Below are 22,615 nucleotides of genomic sequence, written 5' to 3'. Positions count from 1 at the left end.
GTGGGTCCATTCTTCATCAATGGAAACCTCAAGGCTGCTGGATATTTGAAATTGCTACAGGATGATGTGTTTCCCTCTGAAGCTGGCACGTTCCCTCAGTTTTTCCAGCAAGATGGTGCACCACCACATTATGGGTGCAGGTCCAAGCATTCCTAGATGAACAGTTTCCTGGAAAGGGGATTGGTCGTCGTGGGCCAGTTGAATGGCCCCCAAGGTCTCCCGATCTGACCCCCTTAGACTTTTATCTTTGGGGTCATCTAAAGGCAATTGTCTATGATGTGAAGATACGAGATGTGCAGCACCTGAAACTACGGATACTGGATGCCTGTGCTGGCATTTCTCCTGCGGTGTTGCTATCAGTGTGTGAAGAGTGGGAGAAGAGGGTTGCATTGACAATCCAACACAATGGGCAGCACATTGAACACATTTTATAAGTGGTCAGAAACTTGTAAATAACTCATGAAAGAACAAAGTTACGTTGAAACCAAGCACACCATTGTTTTTCTTGTGACATTACCAATAAGTTTGATGTGTCACATGGCCCTCTTCCTATTGAAAAAAACAAAAGTTGCATCCCTGGCCCATCCTGTAGTTCTTTTTTCCCTGTAAAATTTGAACACATCAAAAATGAATTGCTTATTATGCTTATTGAAGGACTTCATAAAGTCACGACTCCCTGACAAACGGAAACAACGGTTTAATACATTTCTGGGTAAAAACGACCCTCTGCAGGTTTCAGCAGTTTGATTTTATTTGAAGAAAATAATCTGGAACATAAAGACAAACATTTATACAACCGGTAAACACGGCTTTCACATGTGCTTCGTCATTTTGGTTGTTTAGTAGAAAACCAACTCACTCTGGGCCTTTGGGGTTCGAATTCTTTACAGGAAATAAACTAAAGTGATAAACATGGTTCATATTTGAATCACTTCACAAAAAGAAACTTCAAAACTACAATCAGTCATCAGTTTATCAGGACGGGTTTCCCTCCTATCACAAACACAGACATACAACAGCACACGCACGGAGTGGGCGGGGCCTGAGAGGACAGGTGTGTCTTCTGTTAGCAGGTTGAAGGTTTGGCACAAAGTGAACTCACTTTGATACTGTCACGTCCAGGCTGTTAAGGGTCTACCCTTAGGTCCTCCTGTGGGATTCTGGGAAATGAACCCAGCCCACAGCAGCTTGTCCAGGTCTCAGACACCTGGTCAGAGGGTCCAGAGGAGTTTGACAGGTAAAAATAAATACATTCAGACCTGAGAGTCCAGACGGGTGTCCACATACGAGTGAGTAAATCCAAAACCAGGGCTGGTTGTGGCCTGGTTCAGGGCTGACTGCGGTTCAGGGTTTAGAGGTTTTTATCTCGGCTCCGTCGGGACGGACTCCTCGGCTCTGGTCCAGTCGTGGCTTCACTCGACCCCAGAAGGACCAGAGTCTGTCACATGTTTATTTAAGATAATTCTCAGGGTCAGTTACACGGTTGTGGGTCTTCGTCCTCGGCCACAGAGCTTGTTCTTCATTGCTCGTGTTCCCAGCGAGAGGAAGCGTTCAGCTTCGCCTCCACAGACAAACATCACTTTGTTTGTGCCGCTCACATTTGGTCTAAACTCCTGCCATCTGATCAGGCGCCGATCAGTCTATGAGAAAAAGCCCTGAACCAGAACCAGCTCTGGTCCTGGCTCCACCCGGGCCGGTCCGGGTCAGACGTGGAGGCGGGAGGAGCGGAGCTTCCACCTCCTGGATCGCACTTTAAAGAAGAAGAAGAGGAGCATGAGGAAGAGGCAGGAGCACACGTACAGCACCACACACAGACTCATGTCCACACTGTTAAAGCCTAGAAGCCAGACTCCGCCCCCTCCTCCAGCCACACCCACCACCTCCCTCCTCTCCTCCCCCTTCACAGCCTGGCGTCCTGGACGAGGAGTCTGGGTGGAGGACTTCTTCTCCGAGTCGCTCCTCACGCCTCCTTCGTGCTCCTTGGGAACTGGAGGAGCAGGAAGTCGAGGGGGGGTCACGGAGTACTCGGGGGACAGGTTTGAGGCGGCGTAGTGTTGTCGTAGAAAGCGGAGGACGTTGTCCTGGTTCCAGACGTGGACGCCGTTTTTCTCCTCGTGGCAGGAAGCGCAGAGGGAGGGGCTTGGCCATGGAGCTTTAGGGAAGAGGGGGTCGTCGCTCAGAGAGCCTGGAAGGGCGGGGGGAGAAGAGGAGGGTCAACAAGGTTCGGATGACAGCGATCATCAATAAATCTGATCAATAATTCTGATCCTCAGCAAGCTTCCTGTGTGTATAAAGACTGCGCGCGTGCGAATGTCCGAGTGTGCACGCGCCTGTCTGTGCGCGCGCGGGTGCCTGTGTGTGCGTGTTACCTGCCAGCCTCATGTTGACCCGGTTGTGTTGCTGCCACAGCCAGAGGATCTGCTGCTCTCTGTTCTGTACGTTGTCCATGCCGACCGCTGCCGCCTGCTCGAAGTGCCGGCCGCACTCCCGGCAGCCAAAGAAGGTTCGGATGTAGCGGCGCATCATCTGCAGCACCGGCGCCGCCTCAGCCTCCAGACCTGTGTCACAGAGGCAGGTCCGTTTAGAGTCACTGGTGGGTTTTATTGCTCTGCTCGTGCACAGCGGCTGTTTTCAGGGAGCGCTGCAGACGAGCAGAGCTCTGATCCCTGAACACTGAAAGGGAAACGTTCTGGAATTTTCCTTTGAGTTACAACAACAACTGAATGAAGTGGAAAACAAAACTGAGCTCAGCTGTGGGGCGATCACACTGTTGGACTGGCACCAAACATCAGACACACACACACACACACACACACACACACACAGAGACACACACACACACACACACACACAGAGACACACACACACACACACACACACACACACACACAGAGACAGAGACACAGAGACAGAGACACACACAGAGACAGAGACACAGAGACAGAGACACACACAGAGACACACACACACACACAGAGAGACAGAGACACAGAGACAGAGACACACACAGAGACACACACACACACACACACACACACACACACAGACACAGAGACACACACAGAGACACACACACACACAGAGACAGAGACACACACAGAGACACACACACACACAGAGACAGAGACACACACACACACAGAGAGACACACACACACACACACAGAGAGACACACACACACACACACAGAGAGACACACACACACACACACAGAGACACAGAGACACACACAGAGACACAGAGACACACACGCACACACACAGAGACACAGAGACACACACGCACACACACACACACACAGAGACACAGAGACACACACAGAGACACACACACACACACACAGAGACAGAGACAGAGACAGAGACACACACAGAGACACACACAGAGACAGAGACACACACACACACACAGAGAGACACACACACACACACACACACACAGAGACACAGAGACAGATACACAGAGACACACAGACAGAGACACAGAGACACACACACACACACACACACACACACACACACACACACACACACAGAGACACAGAGACAGATACACAGAGACACACAGACAGAGACACAGAGACACACACACACACACAGAGAGACACACACACCTGTGTTGTCCAGTGCGGTGGGGTTGGCATCATGTTGAACAGTCAGAACATGGAACAGGGTCCAGAGGGAACACGGGTAGCCTCGAAGCCCCGCCCTACTCCCCTGGCAACCCACCCAACGAAGCTCCGCCCCTAGGAACACACCTGAGATCTACACAGGAAGCGGGAAGTCAGCATCTGTGTGTGTGTCGGCTGTAATACTGTACCAAAGTAAAGTGTTAGTGTAATCAGATTACATTCTGTAACAGCAGTGTGACAAGTTACTTTCTCCAGTGAGTAACTACATAAGGCTCTGTATGACTGATGTGTAATCTATTACTCGTTTCCTGAGTATCGACCGCAGCACTGGCGTTCAGCGTCTCACCCTCATCTTGTTATCCACCAGGTCCAGGACGGCCTGGTACGGGATTCGCTGCAGCGGCATGCTGAGCAGCCAATCAGAAAGCGTCTCCATTAACTTCACCACAGAGGCGCCACCTGGATACAGCTGCAAACACAGAGAGGCGTCAGTTTGTGCTTAAATGAACGAGACGGTGACAGCAGCTGTGGCGGGTTTGTGAGCTCAGAGGGACGCTGAATCCCATACAGGATGAACACGATGGCAGGTCTCCATGTCAACACTTTCATTGATCATGCGTGAGAATCACGCCATCTTGGAGGAGGAGCTAAAACAGCTTGTTTCAGGCACAGGCTGCACTGAGTATTATGAACTGTGAGTTATGCAAAGCTGCTCTGCTTGCCGTGGTTACCTTTGCCACTAAAGTCACCAAGTCCTTGAAGATCTTTAGCTCCTCCCCTTCCAGTGTATTATGGGTAGCCAGCTCGACCCTCAGCAGGTAGTGGAGCGCTGTCTCCAAGTCGGCCGTGTACACCTTAGACCTGCAGAGACGTACAGGTCACCTGATCTGAGGTCCGAGTCATTCTACCTGACCCGATCAGAGCGAGTCTCTTACCTGTCAAAGTCCCTCCATGGTTCTGTGTTCTGTTTGCCCGGCAGCGCCCCCACCTGGCTCACACCGGAACTGCTGGTGCTGCTCGACTTTAAACGGCGCTGGACTCCAGGTAACGTCCTCAGCAAGGAGGAGAAGAAGAAACGCAGCGGCTTCTCGCTGCAGAAGGAGGTGTCAGTCAGAAAATCGAACATCGGTTACTCCCCCTGTTACTGTCCAAGGGTTCAACTTTACCTGTGCAGGTGTGCATGTGTCCCATTGGGATGAAGCAGGTAGATGGCAGGGAAGGCAGTGAGCTTCAGAGCGTCCACCAGGGGGCGATCAGAGCTCAGAGCTCTCTTCACCTGCACACCCAAATACTGCAGCAGGTCCAGGATCACCTGGAGACACACAGGTTTGTACAGGTGAGGACACCAACCAACACCTGCTGCACCCGTACGGAACACAGACTGTATATTAAAGATGGCCATAACTACCATGATGTCACTCTTGGGGTGGGCATTTGTACCACCTCCATCTTTATAACCTGGATGTAACTAGCCCCGCCCTGAATGCTCCCCTGCTTCCTGTTCCTCTGACTCTAACGGGACCATCATCTCCAACATAAACGTCATGTTTATTCTGTCACAGCTGAAACTGCTGATGAGAACTCAAACTCATCAGCAGCAAGTTTCCAGGTGAGCTCATTGCAGAGTGTCGCCCCCTGCTGGACATCAGAGAGACATGAGGCTGAAGCGCTCCTTCAGACAGATGCACTGATGTACAGACGGGCAAAGTGTGCTGTAGGAAAGCAGGATAGGAAGTCCTCAGCAGGTTGGTGGTGACTGAACTTTCAAAATAAGAGCACAGACTGTATTGTAAACGTATATAGACGGAAGCTACACTGAGTTTTCTAAATCGACGCGCTCGTCTCCGTGTGTTGCAGGTTTATCGGACAGCGCTTCCTGTTCCCGTTCTGATCTGTGACTTTGACCGAGTCTCCTCTTTCCTGTTCTGGTTACCTCTCGCCCCACGTACGAGTCCGGTTCCTCCACCAGGATGGCCGTGTAGTGATCTGACCTTTGACCCAGCAGAGGTAGCAGTTGAGCAGCGCTGCAGACGAACATAAAGAGCGAGGTTAGCAGTGGCACAGACTCCGACCCGGTCCAGGTTTAGGTCCAGGTACCTGTAGGGCTCTAAAGGAGGGCAGTGCTTGGGCCGGTCCAGATTAGTGTGGTTCTGCAGGACGTTCACCATCAGCTGACGGACAGACGGGATCGACCGGTCTGCACCTGCACACACAGTCATCGTTTTTAACAACATAAACAAAAATACATGTCTTTATTTAAAAGGTCGACTCTTGTGTTTGTTTTTAATCGAGTCCTAAGGAAGGAAGGAAGGAAGGAAGTGAGCGGGACGTTCAGGTGAGTCTCACCTCTGTAGGTCGTCCCTCGCTCCGATGGTGGACTGTGGGCCCAGAAGAACTGAGGATAGAAAAATGAGGTGGTTATTACCCATCAGCCCCTGCGGGGGGCGACACTAACCGGCAGCAGTGTAAACACCTGCAGCAGGTACATGCTGACGTACCTTGAAGGTGGGGTAGAACTTGATGCTGTAGTCCTTACAGACGTCAAAGTTTTCCTCCTGAGCGCAGTCCAACACACCCACGCTGATGGCATCCTGCCAGTCTGACACACACACACACACACACACACACACACACACACCTTCTTTAACCTGCTGACAGGTGCCATCCAGTTTGGAGGTGGACGAGCTCGTTATGTGTGGAGTCGTCGTGAGTTACGATGACGCGATTCATCAGAAGTGCACTCGCTCACTTTCTAATAGCAGTAACGAGCGTGCGCCTAAGACTCGCCATTCATCCCTTTTCACCCCGCGGACGCCTGCACGACGGTTAGACAGACCGACGGCGGGAGAAACACAGGCTGAATGCAGACCGAGGTCCAGGTGTGTTTCAGCCACAGGTGTGTCGTTCAGGCCAAAGTTCAAACAGGTGCCAGAAACATCGATTTCCTCTGGTTTTCATTCTTCTACTTTGTCTCTTTGATGGTAACGCAGAGAGAGCGTGCAGTTACCCCCTGCAGCCTGCAGAGGGCGGCAGCAGTCACCATTTACCTCTGCAGGTTTAAAAGGAAGCGTGTGTGTCACTGTGTGTGTGTTAGTCAGGGCGTGTTTTGGGACTGGTTGTTTTGTCGGTTGCACACGGTTTGAGACTGTGTGAGCGTTGCTGAGTCCTGAAGCAGGCTGCAGCCCCGTGCTGCAGCCCCGTGCTGCACAGGTATCAGGTACTTCTATTTAAAGCAGCTCCCTTCACCAGTTTATCCACAGCACTGTGCAAAAGTCCTGAGCCGCCCCTCATGTCTTTATATTCCAGAGGAAAATTTGAAATATGTGCAGCGCTTTCTGGAAATGTGCAAACACAAATGTCTGTGACTGGACATGACTCTTCACGCTGCTCATGTGCTGTAGAAAGTCCAGTTTCATTGCATTTTTTAGGACACACTGCAAAGCATGCTGGGAAACGATTCTGGTTATTAGCAGTCCAAAAATCTTGGGCAGTGATTACTCAAGACTTAAAAAACGACAACAGTGTGTCTCCTGCAAAATATAAAGAGATGTGGGGCGGCTCAGGACTTTTGCACAGTGCTGTAGATGAAGGGTGACACTTGGATTAAAATGTGACGCCTGTTGCACTCAGTGACGCTGGGCTGACTTTAACTGGCTTCAAATCCAAAACCTGTGTTACAACGACCGCTTCCAATACTTATTATTGCTAATGGAACTGAAACTTTCATGTAGTCTTCCTCAGAACAACATGTTTGTGCACACGTGCAGTGATCCGGCCTCGCTGGGAGGTCGGGTTGTTTCATCAGAAACTGGTTAAACTCTCATAAAAAAACTTTCTCAAATCTCCTCGCTGCCTCTGTGGCAGGGAGGGGCTGTGACACAGGGGACGCAACAGGAAGAGGAAGTGAGGAAACCTCATGAGTGTTAGACAGAAGCTGCTGCAGAGCCCACATACTCCTCTGACAAAGGTCCAGAACACCAGAGAAAAAGTCTGAAGACCTCCAAGTGTTCAGGAGGGCTGAGCAACCCCAGGCCTCCCCCAGAACAGAGAGCCTCGTATGGCTTTACTGGCGTTGGGTGACGAAAACATCCACAAAATTCACTTTACATCCAGATCACAGAGGACAGGAGCGCTTTAAACGTTGTTATGATCCAATGTTGTCAGTGTTTTGTGTTAGGCGTGACTGTTATGTGTTTCCTGTTTTACTTTGAAGGTCTGTCTTATCTCAGTGTGTTCAGTTTACGCTTCCTTGTCTCGTCAGTTCTGATTCGCCCCAGCTGTGTTTCCCTCCTGTTGTCCATTCCCTGATTGCTCCCTCTATGTATTTAAGCCCTGTGTTTCAGTTTGTCGTGATCGCCCCCTGTGTTGTAAATAGATGTAAATAGTTGTCGATACTGTTTTTACTCGGTAGCTGTAGGGGTGAGAAGCCATTTTTCTTTGGGAACCTTTTCTCCTGTTTTTGGTTAGGGAGGCAGGTAAGACACCTGTAAATTATGTTTGGGGTTTTCTGTGAAGGTAAGCCAGCTGCATTTCATTTCTAGAGTTTTTGTTTGTTTTGGCCATGCTCACCCTGATGCCTGCTACCTTTTGGGACTCAATAAACTGACTGGCTGTTGTGAAATCTGTGGTAGCTGTTTTTTGTTGGTTCGTCCTCCTTAAGAGCAGGGAGTGGGGGGGCATTTTTCCTTATTTTTATTTTCCTTATGTCGCACGCCGGTTTTCCCTGGGCTGGGGTGTAACAATGTACAGGTGAGAGGTTTAGGAAAAACAGTCTGCAGGGAAAGACGACGCAGGTGACGGTCAGAGGGAGGGTCCTCACGTGGACAGGTATACAAACATGTGAATGGAAACTGTGTGTGTTCGATCTGGTGGGAAAAGATTAGGAGCCGCAGGTGCTTCAGTACAAACACCATCGGGTCCTCAAGCTCCGGAGGCCCAGGAGGGACACGTCTGCATTGGTGACTCCAGTAACAAACATCAGTGTTTACCTTCATCCACCTTCTGGGCCCTGTTTCAGGAAGCCGGTTTAGTGCAAACTCTGAGTAAGTATACAGTGGGGCAAAAGAGTATTTAGTCAGCCACCGATTGTGCAAGTTCCCCCACCTAAAATGATGACAGAGGTCAGTAATTTGCACCAGAGGTACACTTCAACTGTGAGAGACAGAATGTGAAAAAAAAAATCCATGAATCCACATGGTAGGATTTGTAAAGAATTTATTGGTAAATCAGGGTGGAAAATAAGTATTTGGTCAATAACAAAAATACAACTCAATACTTTGTAACATAACCTTTGTTGGCAATAACAGAGGTCAAACGTTTACTATAGGTCTTTACCAGGTTTGCACACACAGTAGCTGGTATTTTGGCCCATTCCTCCATGCAGATCTTCTCGAGAGCAGTGATGTTTTGGGGCTGTCGCCGAGCAACACGGACTTTCAACTCCCGCCACAGATTTTCTATGGGGTTGAGGTCTGGAGACTGGCTAGGCCACTCCAGGACTTTCAAACGCTTCTTACGGAGCCACTCCTTTGTTGCCCGGGCGGTGTGTTTTGGATCATTGTCATGTTGGAAGACCCAGCCTGGTTTCATCTTCAAAGTTCTCACTGATGGAAGGAGGTTTTGGCTCAAAATCTCACGATACATGGCCCCATTCATTCTGTCCTTAACACGGATCAGTCGTCCTGTCCCCTTGGCAGAAAAACAGCCCCATAGCATGATGTTTCCACCCCCATGCTTCACAGTAGGTATGGTGTTCTTGGGATGCAACTCAGTATTCTTCTTCCTCCAAACACGACGAGTTGAGTTTATACCAAAAAGTTCTACTTTGGTTTCATCTGACCACATGACATTCTCCCAATCCTCTGCTGTATCATCCATGTGCTCTCTGGCAAACTTCAGATGGGCCTGGACATGCACTGGCTTCAGCAGCGGAACACGTCTGGCACTGCGGGATTTGATTCCCTGCCGTTGTAGTGTGTTACTGATGGTGACCTTTGTTACTTTGGTCCCAGCTCTCTGCAGGTCATTCACCAGGTCCCCCCGTGTGGTTCTGGGATCTTTGCTCACCGTTCTCATGATCATTTTGACCCCACGGGATGAGATCTTGCGTGGAGCCCCAGATCGAGGGAGATTATCAGTGGTCTTGTATGTCTTCCATTTTCTGATGATTGCTCCCACAGTTGATTTTTTCACACCAAGCTGCTTGCCTATTGTAGATTCACTCTTCCCAGTCTGGTGCAGGTCTACAATACTTTTCCTGGTGTCCTTCGAAAGCTCTTTGGTCTTGGCCATGGCGGAGTTTGGAGTATGACTGTTTGAGGCTGTGGACAGGTGTCTTTTATACAGATGATGAGTTCAAACAGGTGCCATTCATACAGGTAACGAGTGGGGGACAGAAAAGCTTCTTACAGAAGACGTTACAGGTCTGTGAGAGCCAGAGATTTTCCTTGTTTGAGGTGACCAAATACTTATTTTCCACCCTGATTTACCAATAAATTCTTTACAAATCCTACCATGTGAATTCATGGATTTTTTTTTTCACATTCTGTCTCTCACAGTTGAAGTGTACCTCTGGTGCAAATTACTGACCTCTGTCATCATTTTAAGTGGGGGAACTTGCACAATCGGTGGCTGACTAAATACTTTTTTGCCCCACTGTACCCTGAGTTAACAAAAACTCTGGGTTTTCGGTTTCACAAAGCGAGTTTAGATTAATTCTGAGTGAGTTACTATGACGACACACTCCGTGAAGCTAACCTGCCCCCTAGCAGGTTTACTACAACTAACCCTGACTGTCTCTGCCCCTTTGTCGGAAACCTGACTGTAGGAAGTGTCAGACATGGCGTGCTCCTTCCTTGAAGAGCCAGTAGATGTTGAAGCCCAAATTCTCCGCAGAGCTCTCCGCCGGGAGAGAGTGATCAGAGCGCGTTTGGACATTTTATCATTTCCTGATGATTTCCTGTGTGAACGTTACCGTTTTTCAGCACAATCTATAATTTATTTGGATAACATCCTCAGGCCATATATTGCTCATGTGACACATCGCGGACATGCTCTCAGTTCTGTACATATTATTTGTATTGCACTTCGGTTTTTTGCAAACGGGAGCTTTCTGTATAATATTGGTGACGCTGAGCACGTTTCCAAGGCTACCGTCTGTCGGGCAGTCAGGAATGTTACAGTTGCACTGAAACGTCTCCTGTACTCGTTTGTGGTGTTCCCCGGTCACAGACCCACAAGATTTATCAAAGAGGGATGCCACAAAATTGCAGGTAGCAGGATGACCAAAACTTAATTCATGATGTGGTGATATTTGAACTACTACTTAAATTTTACATTTATGTTCACGGTTCCCAGGCGTGATTGGCTGTACAGATGGCACTCACATTCCAATCATTGCTCCTTCAGTAAATGAAGGAGACTATGTGAACAGGAAGTCTTTCCACAGCGTTAATGTACAGGTACATAGTTCCCTGTAGCATTTCAAACTAACAAATTATTTCATTATAGTAATGGATGCTAATTTGTGTTCTCTGCACTGTGAAGATCATATGTGATGCTGCCAACGTTATCACAAATGTGGAAGCCAAGTGGCCAGGCTCTGTGAGTGGTGGTGGTGGAGGACCCCCACCTGTTTTTCTGTTGGCTATAACGGGTCACATTTGAGCATACAGAGTAAGCAAATATGTACTTGTAATGTGCTCAGATAATTTCAATAAGTGCTTACAGAGGGGAAATTAATGTAGCCTCTAACTGCAATTGATTTACATGGGACAAACAGACCAAGCACTATGGCTCATAATACAATTACACCTTACCTGTTTGGACTATATTTTTATATTTCATTTTTACTTGCTGCCAGGAACGTTTGGGGCCTGTTGGGTTGCACCTGCGCTCACATCACATCACAAAATAAAATGTATGAAATAAAAAATAAAATGAAATATAATATAATAACGTGTTAAATGGGTGGAAATCCCTCGATCAATGTTTAAATTAACACTCACGCATTGACTCTGTCGGCTATGTTTTGCCATGCATGCTCACTTTCTTTTGCAGCTGAGGCTGTGTTACTTTTTTTCCGCATAATTTGCATGTTATCGGCATATGCTGCCATCAGAATTTCGGCCTCAAGCGCTGTAAAATACATTGACCGCGCCTTCTTTCCCTCCGTCTCCATGGTGACTCGCTTAATCTGTGCTCCACTAATCAAGGGTCCGTTTTTCGTACCTCGCTAAGTAAGTTAGCCGGATTTGATTGTTGACGATTTCGCGTGATCTTGGATCGTTCGGTTCTCCGAAGCCCATCCGGGACTTGCTGTCATAGCAACAGATCCGTAAGCGTAAACCTGCTCGGGAGCAGGCTTACTTTATGTAAACAGGATTAGATCGCGGCCACGCAGGTATGTCCGCTTCATTTATACGAAAGCAACAGCGATATTCCATCACTGTTTTACCATAAATAAATAACATCAATGTAACTAAAGTTAATGCAGCACCTGATCCTTTTATTGATGTCACACAGATACATACAGGTCATTTCCTAAAAAAGGGAAATGTACTATTAATCATTCTATTACATGTATGTGATTATTACAGATGTAATTCATATTTCAGAGTAGTAATAGTAAATTACTTCCTGTAATCAAGATGAGAGACCACGGCTATAAAAGCGAAGGTGGATTTGGGAAGCCTGTCGCAGCCATGTCCTGTCCGTATACGCGAGCCACCCATTGCAGAAGGTGCAAGATTGATAAGGAGGGTCCTCAGAATTCAGCCTGGCTTCTGTCAGTCTGCCCCAGGGCAGCTGTGGCTACAACTGTAGCTGCCTCCACCAGTGTATGAATGTGAGAGTGAATGAATAGTGGCATTGTAAAGCGCTTTGGGTGCCTTGAAAAGCGCTATATAAATCCACTCCATTATTATTATTATTCTTAAATTACTTACGAGTTTAATTTGTCAGCAACTTCCTGCCAGCCCTCGCTCCTTGCTTTTGCAGCCTTTGCAGTGTTCCCTTGCGTTCTGATTAAACTGTGAAACTCCTGAAATCCCTCAATCAAGAGTTCTTGCTCTGCTGCCGAAAAATACCGAGCGCGCCTTCGACATTTTCGCCGACCAATCAGAGGGTTGCCGATCAATGTTTCTACTATCGATGCGTAGCCCCTGTTAAGCCACCCAGTGATCTCACATTACTTCATCCAGCTGTACTGATCGTCAACAACAGGTGTGTTCGGGGAACCGGATTAGCGAGCTCAGAGTCTTGGATGTTTCATTTGATCTTGGATGTAGTAAGCGAGGTACGAAGAACGGGCCCCTGGGCTTTATGTATCCTCATGCGCGCGCTTAACTTGGGGTTAAAGCAACTCCGCGTTGACTGAACTAATTGTTATCAGCCTTTCTGAAACAGAATATTCCGAGTTGGACAGTTCGGGGTTACTCAACCCTGAGTATCGTTTTTCACTCTGAGTTTTCTAAACCGGCTTCCTGAAAAAGGGCCCTGCTCTGGTGTGGCCCTCACTGGCTTCCAATCAGTGCAGCCAATCGCTGATCAATAACCAAACACATCATAACACAAATCAAGAGTCTCAAATACTGATCAGTATCTCTGCAGTCATTTCAGCTTTTAGCTGTGACCTTTGAACTGACAGCCTTTAAAGCCCTTAAACCTTTGTTACCGAGTCTGTTCCACTCAGCAGGGACACACCTGAGTCCCTCGCACTGTTGGCTACCTGCCGTTAGCACCTGACGCTGTGTCCCCAGCTGCCCTCATCGTTAGCACACCTTCATCCCGGGATGTCGCTTCCTTCGGTCTGTAGTTTGAACGATTTACCTGTCCCAGCACGTCCACACACGGAGTCTCCCTGCCATTCAGAACCCCATTGAAATAAACGCTACATTTAAGTTTCTCTGAACAACCGAAAACGTTTACAAGAGCGAGCTAGCAGCAGGAAAATGAGCTAAAAATAAACAACTGATAAGTTTATTGTTAATTGTTTTAACGCCGAATCGGTACAGAGATCTGACGTCATCGGAAAGCACTCAGACTATGCTTAAAATTTGGTCCTATTTTCACCGATTAACGGACACGATGTAAACAGCATATTTTTGAATAGAGTCTGGTTTGACCCGAACGCACGGGGAACAGTATCTTCGCAGCAGTACCTTTCACGTCCTGGGCCAGAGCCTTCCATGTGCTGGAGTACTGGATGCAGTGTCCACACCAGGACGAGAAGAACTGGATGAGCCAGGCCGAGGACGAGTTAGTGACGGCGGACTTCAGGCTGTCGCTGCTCAGGATCACCAGCGGGTCCTCCTCCGTGTAGAGCCGGCCTGCGCCTCCCAGGGAGCCGGGCACCAGGCAGAAGACCGTCGCCGCCGCTCCCAGCCAGAGCATCGCCGCCATCCGAGAACCAATACACCGCGAACAGGGAGTCAGAGAACCGCAGAGTCCGAGCCGGAAACCAGCCTCAACAGCCGGGGAGACATGAGAGGAGAGGCCCGCTGAACGTACGAAGCTCGGAGAGCAGCCGACAGAGGCCTCACTCCGAGCCTATACCGGGACACCGGCGCACGCGCAGTCTATGTGGGTCTCCGTTTGAGTGGGACAGTGTCCGTGACGCTGTGACGTAGTGGCTCGTGTTGCTTTAATAGACTATCTCCGACGAGCGTGCGCTGCGAGCCGGTCTGACGCGTTATCCCTCTGCTGCGTTCAAGAGTGCTCGGAAAAGTTAGACTTCATTGATGAGAGCCGTGCATTAATACTCAAGTACGCATGTTCGTACTCGCGTGCTTGTCCGTTCCAGTCGGTACTTCGTTCACACGGGAGTGCGGACCTCCTCTACAGCTGGAACTGCATTTAATTTAACCGTGATTAATATTTGCAATGAAAATGACACGTGATAGAATAATTACATGAACTAAACCATTTCTTTAAGAAAAAAATGTAATTTCAATTTAAGCACAAATTCCCTTTTGCACTGCCAGTCAAGGTTGGGACACACCTTCTCATTTCAACTTTTGCTACTTTGTACATTATAGATGCAAACTGAAGACATCAAATATATTTAGATATATGGCATTATGCAGCAAAGAAAAAAAATGAGAGATAACTCTAAATATGTTTTATGTTTTAGATTCCACCCTTTGCTTTGTTGACAGCGCTGCAAACCCTCGTTCTTCTTTTAGTGAGTTTCATGATGTAGTCACCTGACATGGTTTCACCTCACAGGTGTGCCTTTCACACGGGTTCAATGGTGAAATTTCTTCCCTTCTTAATGGGGTTGGGACCATCAGCTGTGTTGTCAGAGGTCAGGTTGGTACACATCTGATAGCCCTATTAATAAAACTTGAGTTGGTCCTGCGGGGCAGCAGGTGATGAAGGCGGAGACATTCATGAGGCTCCCACAGGTTGATGACAGATATCAGACTGTAAGAGAAAGCAGCGCTTGATTTATAATGCAGGAAAAAACAAAGGCATCTATTCTTCTTGTTCCAAGCTTCAGCTCGCTGTTTCACTCCTGCTTTAATCTGGTTTCTGTTGGAGTTTCCAATTCCCTACAGCCTGTGAAAGCAGCGTGGCTCTCTGCCGCCCCCTGCAGGCCGAGCAGCAGAACAACCGGAGGTCCTGAAGGTGTACTTGGTTGGATTGGCAGGCAAAGATCAGCTCTGCTGAATGTTAAAATGAGCGTGCGTACTGTCACAGCTGTTCAGAGGTGTGCCGATGGAAGTTGAGCCATGGCGCTCACCAACACGTTAGTGATGACGCCGCTTCAGACTCGCAGGCAAACCAAGCTCTGCCCTCCGCTTTTTCACCACTGCTGGTCTGCAGGGTGAAATATTCATGTTTGTAGTTTTGATCATTTCTGATCTGTGACCCCTCACTGAAACAAGCTTCATCAGTATCTGACCAGTGGGGCACTGGGGGAGCCTGGGCTGCAGACTGGAGGACCCGGCCTTTGAACCCTCAAACTCTGAAACAATCAAAACAAACAAAAGTACTACAAATACTGCTATAAATATTACTACCAGTACTACAAAATAACCGGGGGACGGTTTGTGGTCAGTGTCATGATAGGTATGAATAGTTACTGATTCAGATGTAGTTCATGTGGAAGCCCGGTACTCAGATACTCAGATACTATGACGTACAGCTTCCAGTAACACAATCCGTCGATGCTTCCAAAAGTGGCTTCGGTGCTGTCTTACTACAAGATGACCATCCAGCTGCTTACCCATCCACTCACTGACGAACTGAGCAGCGTTACGCACAAAGAGAGAAAGAGATGCTAGCAGTGCAGAACGTTTCCATCAGTACGAATATGGAAGAGAAGTGAACGTGGAGACAGATCAGAAACTACTATGTACAGTCTCATTAGGAATACAGACTCCTAATGAGACTGCAAAAATGTCAGGTACATGTTGTATGCTCACCTTATTACTAAATTAGGCAGAGCACTCTGAATTGAATCAGGACATAAAGCACGGTCTTTATGTTGCTTTATTGAACACTGTCCATCTTACAACTAGCCACTTAACGGGGCTTCCCTCGGACAACAACAACATCCGGTTCAAAGGTCATCACCTTAAGACATAGCCATATCAATACATGACATCCCCCTTTTCCTTAGACTCAAACTTTAGTTGTAATAATTTTGATGTCTTTTTTTTTTTTTTTCCACAATGAACATTCTTCTTGTCTTACTTTCTAACAAGTATATAATCTATCAGTCTTTGTGGGTGTTCCTTCCTCCCTTTCAGGTATTGTGTCATAGTGTCCTTCTCTGGTCTCATTCGTCTCGTATTTCTTCACATGTGTGGTATTCCGGTGATAGCGAGCTCCTGTTGGTGATTCAATAATGACTTGGTTTCCAGTTCTGCTTACAACTTTGTGTGGTGTTGCGTTGAATGGTGTTGTAAACTTGTCCACTTTGTCTTGTTGAACCAGCACTGTGTCTCCCGAGTCAACTTTTGAATACTCAGCTCCCCTTCGTTCATCAGCATAAGTCTTTGATTTTCCCTTCTGTTCAGCGTCTCTGTCACGCACGTCCAACTCCGTTGTTTTTGCCTCACTGATGTTCGGTAACTTTCCTCTCATTTTGCGGTTGAACAGTAGTTCTGCCGGACTTTTGCCCGTGGTTGGATGTTCAATGCTGCGATACACTGTTACATATTTTCTTAGCTCTCGTTTCCAGTCAAGTCCTTCGGCTTGTGCGATCCTGATTCTTTTCATCAATGATGCATTTTGACGTTCCACTTCTCCATTTGCTTGAGCCCATTTTGGTGTAGTTCTTATATGTTTGATTCCATTAGTTTCACAATATTCTCTGAACAGCTCAGATTTGAACTGTGGGCCGTTATCAGATTTGATTGTAACTGGTAGCCCATGTCTGCTAAATATACAGTCAACAGAGTCAATGACCTTTTCAGCAGTTGTAGATGACATTACATCATACTCATAGTACCGACTGTAGTAATCTATCAGTACAAGTATTGAGTGGTTCGAAGGTAGCGGTCCCAGTAAGTCTACCGCCACATCTCGCCATGGTCCATCCGGTAAAACTGTGTTTCTCAGTGGTTCAGGTGGATCTGGTCTGGCTACTATTTGACATCCGTGACAAGCTTTACAAAACTTTTCTGCAGCTTTGTCCATCCCTGACCACCAAACTTTTGTTCTGAGATGCTGTTTGGTTCCAACAATTCCTAAATGTCCTTCATGAGCTAGTGACAGTGCTCGAGCTCTGAGGTTTTCTGGCAATACAATGCGAGTTCCCCGCAAAACTATGTAGCCGATGACACACAGTTCATTTGCAATGGGTGCACATGTTTTGCATTTTTCAAAGTGTCCATTTTCAATAGCTCTTCGCACTTCTGTTAATTCTGAGTCTGTAGCAGAGGCTTCTTCAACCTCTCTTGTTGTGAGTGCTTTTGGAGTAGCATTAACTGCAACAAATCTCACATATTCTTCAGATTCATGCTTATGTGTCTCTTTTGACGTGGTGTCAGCCAGCAGTCTTGACAGTGAATCTGCAATGTTTTGCTTTCCCGCAATGTGCACTACTTTAAAGTCATATGGTTGCAGTCTGAGAACCCATCTTTCTATGCGTGCACAAGGTTTAGATTTCTGGGTGTATATGACCTCTAATGGCTTGTGGTCTGTGATGAGGTCAAACTTCCTGCCATACACATATGGATGTAGTCTCTCACATGCCCATACCAGTGCTAGGGCTTCTCTTTCTGTTTGAGAATATCTTCGCTCACAGTCCGTTAAACTCCGACTTACGTAGCACACTGGTACCTCTTCTCCGTTCTGTATTTGTATTAGCACTGCGCCCAAGCCTACAGGGCTTGCATCTGCTATGACTCTGGTTGGGGCTTCTTTGTCAAAATAGGCTAGGGTACCTGCTCTGGCTAACTCAGTCTTTAGTCTTTCAAATGCTTGCTTTTGTTCTGGCCCGAATGTAAACATAGTTTCTTTTCGAGTTAAACGTCTTAGTGGTTCAGAGAGTGTAGCAAACTGTGGTATGAACCTGCTACTGAAGCCTACCAGTCCAAGAAAGCTTCTCACCTCAGTAGCATTCTTCGGTTCTCGGGCTTCCACCACAGCTCTCACTCTTTCTTCAGTCGGGCCGATGCCTTTCTGTGTCAGCAGTATTCCCATGAATACGAGTCTGTCCATGTTGAACTGACACTTCTCTGAGTTTAGTGTCAGGCCACAGTCAGAGAGTCTCTTCATCACAGCATGCAGGCGCTTATCATGTGTTTCTTGGTCTGGCGCGTGTATGATTACGTCATCTGAAATGTTCTCAACTCCTTCAATGCCAGCTAGTGCATTGGCAATCTCATGCTGATATTGCTCACTAGCTGATGAGACTCCAAATATTAGCCTTTTGTACCGGTATACTCTGTTGTGCACTGCAAATGTAGTTATCTCTCTTGACTCCGGGGTAAGCTCTAGCTGATGGTATCCCCACTTGAGATCGAGTTTGGTGAAGATTGCAGAGCCGTTTAGTCCTTGCAAGATTTCATCCACAGTGGGTATGGGGTATCTTTCCCTGATTATTGCCTCATTTGCTTTTCTCATGTCTAAGCACATTCTGATATCTTTGTCACATTTCTTTGGGAGTACCACTACAGGATTTACCCAAGGTGTAGGTCCTTCTACACGTTCTATAATGTCCATGTCGATTAGTTCATTGATCTTTTTCTCCACTGCATCCCTCAAATGATAAGGTATGCGCCTCAGTGGCTGTGCTACTGGTTTCACATTTGGATCAATGTACAGGCTGATCTGTTTGGTGTTTAGCTTTCCTACTCCTTTGAACACTTTTGGATACTTTTCTTTAAGAGTGTGCTTTAAATCTGTGACAGCCGCCACATTTTCACCTATTTTCAACACTCCTAACTTTATGGCAGTCTTTTTTCCCCAGGAGTGGTTCACCATTACCTCTAATCACAATAAATTCAGCCTCTTCAGTCCTGTCACCAATCTTGATTTCACATCTGAATGCGCCTTTAACCGTGAGTGCCTGTGCTGAGGAATATGCATATAAATTCCTCTGCTCTTTGGGTACATATGAGTGACATTTTATCTTTTCAGCTTTTAGCTTTTCCCATTTGTTTTCTCCCATCACATTACTTGTAGCTCCAGAGTCAACTAACATTTTCAACTCTATTCCCCCAACAGAAAAGGTAAGTTTCTCAGGTATATTATCATCATTTACAGTAAATGCATAATCATCTTGTTCAACAGCATTCACATTTTGTTTCTTTTGTCTTTTTGTACGACACATTTTTGAAAAGTGGTCCTTACCATTACACTTGTGACATGTTTGTCCTCGTGCTGGGCATTTGGGATCTTTGCCCATGTGGTCAGTATAACCACACCTGTAACACTGTCTGTCTGTTTTATTATCATCTTTCATTTTTCCTTTTGGTCTGTTGTTCTTCTCTCTCTTTGCTGTAAAAATCCGGCTGACCGTGTCCTCTCCTTTCTTTTCCCCGGTGACACTCATCGCCGCCATCTGCTCCTCCACACGTTCACAGTGTGAAGCCACCTCTAACGTGCGATTTAGAGTTAAGCCTGGACCCTCCTCAAGCAGCTTTCTCCGTACATATTCAGAAGTGCATTTACTCAGGATAGCGTCCCGTATCTGGTTATCATTGTCAGCTTGAAAGTCACAGTCTTTTGCAGCTCGCCTCAAACGTGTACAAAATTGTTGCACAGTCTCACCTGGTGTTTGGGACAATTTGTGGAAAGTTTGGCGTGCGTATGCTGCATTCACTTGAGGAACAAAGTAAGTGTTGAGCGCAGTCACCGCAGCGCTGTAATCCTTTGCTTTTTTTTTTTTTTAAATCACTTTATTTAAATATCAAAATTCACAATTACAAATACACATAATACGAGCACCATGCACGAATTATTCACATCTTATTTTACATATTACAATAATAAAAGCTCCCACGGCAGGTCTTTTCCTAACCACCCTTGCTATCTCTTAATAATTTACAATAGATACATTAATACAAAAGTTAAATTAATCAAACATATTAACATTAATTATATCTTCAAAAGGTCCCAAGGTAAAGGGCTATTCTTTTTTTGTTCTAAAGTCTTCCTCCTTCTCAGGTCTGTAAGGATATTTTTGCACACAGCAACGCTATCTATCATTTTTTGCTCAATGACCACCTTGGCTCTGGTTTTCCAAATGTGGGTGTTAATGACACACATAATAAGCCAAAAGAGGCGTCTTTTACTGTCATACATTTTTTCTTTAAACAGACCATATTTTATAGCTTGTATATTGTTGTCAATTTCAAAACCCATTTTAGTCATCTGTTGTCTGATTTCTACTGTTCTATAACAGGATAACAGTAAATGTTCAAGGGTTTCATCCTCGACACATCGTGGCATTGGACATTCTTTGGTGGTAACATAACAGCTCCACTGCACCACCGCTCTAACAGGGAGGCGTCCAACAGATATCAACCACACAGTGTCTCTCATATTTTCAGAGATTAATTTGTCGTAGATATTTTTAACTACTAGCGGGCATTCTTCTACGCCCACGCCCTTATATTTTATCTGTCCTTCATTATTTTTACTGTTAATTATATTGTATACTTGTTTAGTGGATACTTGTGTCCAGTTAATATTAAGGTCTTTCCACTGTTCCGTAGTGTCGCCAAAGAGGAGTTTATAATACGGCATATTGGATCTAGCCCTACCTTTTAGTTTTCCCCATTGTACTTCGTTACCTCTAATCCATGGGGTTCTCCTATTAAGAGCGCTAAACACATTTTTAATAAAAGGAATCCTCAAAGTGATACGGAGATCTGGCGCACCCAATCCACCACACTCTTTGCCTTTAAACATTAAAGTTCGTTTCGTAACCTCACGGTTTGTTCCCCATATTAATTTAACACACAGTTTGTTTAAAAGTAAAAGTGATTTGTGAGGAGGAGGAAAAACTGTGGCAAGGAAGAGAAGTTTAGATACTATATGGGTTTTAACTATATTTAAAACTTTGCCTCTCCCGTCTGTGGTAGAGTGGAGAAGACGTCCTGCACGTCCTGTCCGGCCATGTGCAGTAGAAGAGCGCGTCTCCGCTGTCTGATCGCGTCTGTAGCATCATCCGTCAAAATAAGACCTTTCCCATCAGCAAACAACTCGAAGGATGTTAACCAGCGCGTCCATCTCGGTCCGAGCGTAGCTGGATCCGTGTAGCAGGCGAACGGTTGAATACCCGACTTTTCCATGTTAGCCCACAAGTTTTTTTTCCGCTAACACCGTGCCGCCGCTGGGTCTACTTCTCACAAAAACAAATCCAGGTCCGTGTCGTCCTCGTCGCCATTGTTGTATGCTCACCTTATTACTAAATCAGGCAGAGCACTCTGAATTGAATCAGGACATAAAGCACGGTCTTTATGTTGCTTTATTGAACACTGTCCATCTTACAACTAGCCACTTAACGGGGCTTCCCTCGGACAACAACAACATCCGGTTCAAAGGTCATCACCTTAAGACATAGCCATATCAATACATGACAGTACAGGTTCAGTACAAGCCAGGAAATGAAATGTACATCACATGGAGGGGGGGCTTTAGCTCAGGAGGGAGGGGCAGGTCACCTACTGATCACAAGGTTAGTGGTTCAGTCTGCATGTCAAGTATCCTTGGGCGGATACTAACCCCAAGTTGCTCTGTGTCTGAATGGAGTTAGGAATCACTAAGTATAGAAAGAAAGTGCTATATAAGAATCAGTCCATTTACCATTTACATCACAGACATGTTATCCAGAGATAATCTACCAGTGACCAGCTCACCTGATGATGACATAGAAGCTCAGGTGAACACGATGATCTTACCTGTGTCAAGTGCAAAACTAGAAGAATTCAGAAAGGAAACTAGGAGTGATGTGATTGTGACTAAACGTACAGAGACAGTTCTGGATCGAACAACAAGCTGCAAAATACATTCAGTCATACTGGAACTACAGGGAACAGATTTCAGTAGTGGGTGGAGTTCTGTTCAAAGGACAGCAGCTCATCGTTCCTGCGGCGCTGAGAGCAGAAAGCTAAAGCACACTCACGACGGTCACTTGTTTATTAAGCGCTGCAGACGCAGAGCGAGAGAAGTTCTGTTTTGGCCTGGAAATCACAGAGTATCACTGAGATGTGAACAGCTGTGATGTGTGCAGCACTCAGCAGAAACAACAGACCAAAGATCCACGACATCCACACAGAAACACCCTGGCAGGAGATACGTGTGGACCTTTGACCTCCTCTGAGTGGATTACTATTCCAATTTCACTGAGGTTGAGTGGCTGAAGTCAGACACAGGAAGTGCAACAGTCATCACTTATGACTTGGAATCCCTGAAACAGTGATTTCAGATAACGGACCGGAGTTCAGCTCCCTGGAAGACTTTGCAAAAAAGTGGGAGTGTCTCACAACACAACAAGCCCCCACCACGCAAAGTCAGCCGGG

The 22,615-nt window shown here is 46.6% G+C and overlaps 1 protein-coding gene across 1 annotated transcript; it reads right to left on the bottom strand.

The window, feature by feature from the left end:
- Positions 1-722: 722 nt before the first annotated feature.
- qsox2 (quiescin Q6 sulfhydryl oxidase 2) lies at positions 723-14,353 on the bottom strand. Its single transcript, XM_026188165.1, has 12 exons — positions 13,793-14,353; positions 6,131-6,231; positions 5,979-6,027; positions 5,730-5,835; positions 5,566-5,656; positions 4,799-4,944; positions 4,568-4,723; positions 4,364-4,493; positions 3,979-4,101; positions 3,615-3,765; positions 2,370-2,558; positions 723-2,185 (listed from the first exon to the last, which is right to left on the bottom strand). The coding sequence occupies exons 1-12, from the start codon at positions 14,031-14,033 to the stop codon at positions 1,704-1,706; spliced, it is 1,965 nt and encodes a 654-aa protein (XP_026043950.1). The 5' UTR covers positions 14,034-14,353; the 3' UTR covers positions 723-1,703.
- Between the last annotated feature and the right edge of the window lie 8,262 nt (positions 14,354-22,615).

The sequence above is a fragment of the Astatotilapia calliptera genome, chromosome 12 (assembly GCF_900246225.1).
Source record: "Astatotilapia calliptera chromosome 12, fAstCal1.2, whole genome shotgun sequence".
In the NCBI taxonomy this organism is placed as follows: domain Eukaryota; kingdom Metazoa; phylum Chordata; class Actinopteri; order Cichliformes; family Cichlidae; genus Astatotilapia; species Astatotilapia calliptera.
The sequence above is the reverse complement of the archived record's forward strand: the minus strand, read 5'-3'. Positions and strand labels throughout refer to the sequence as shown.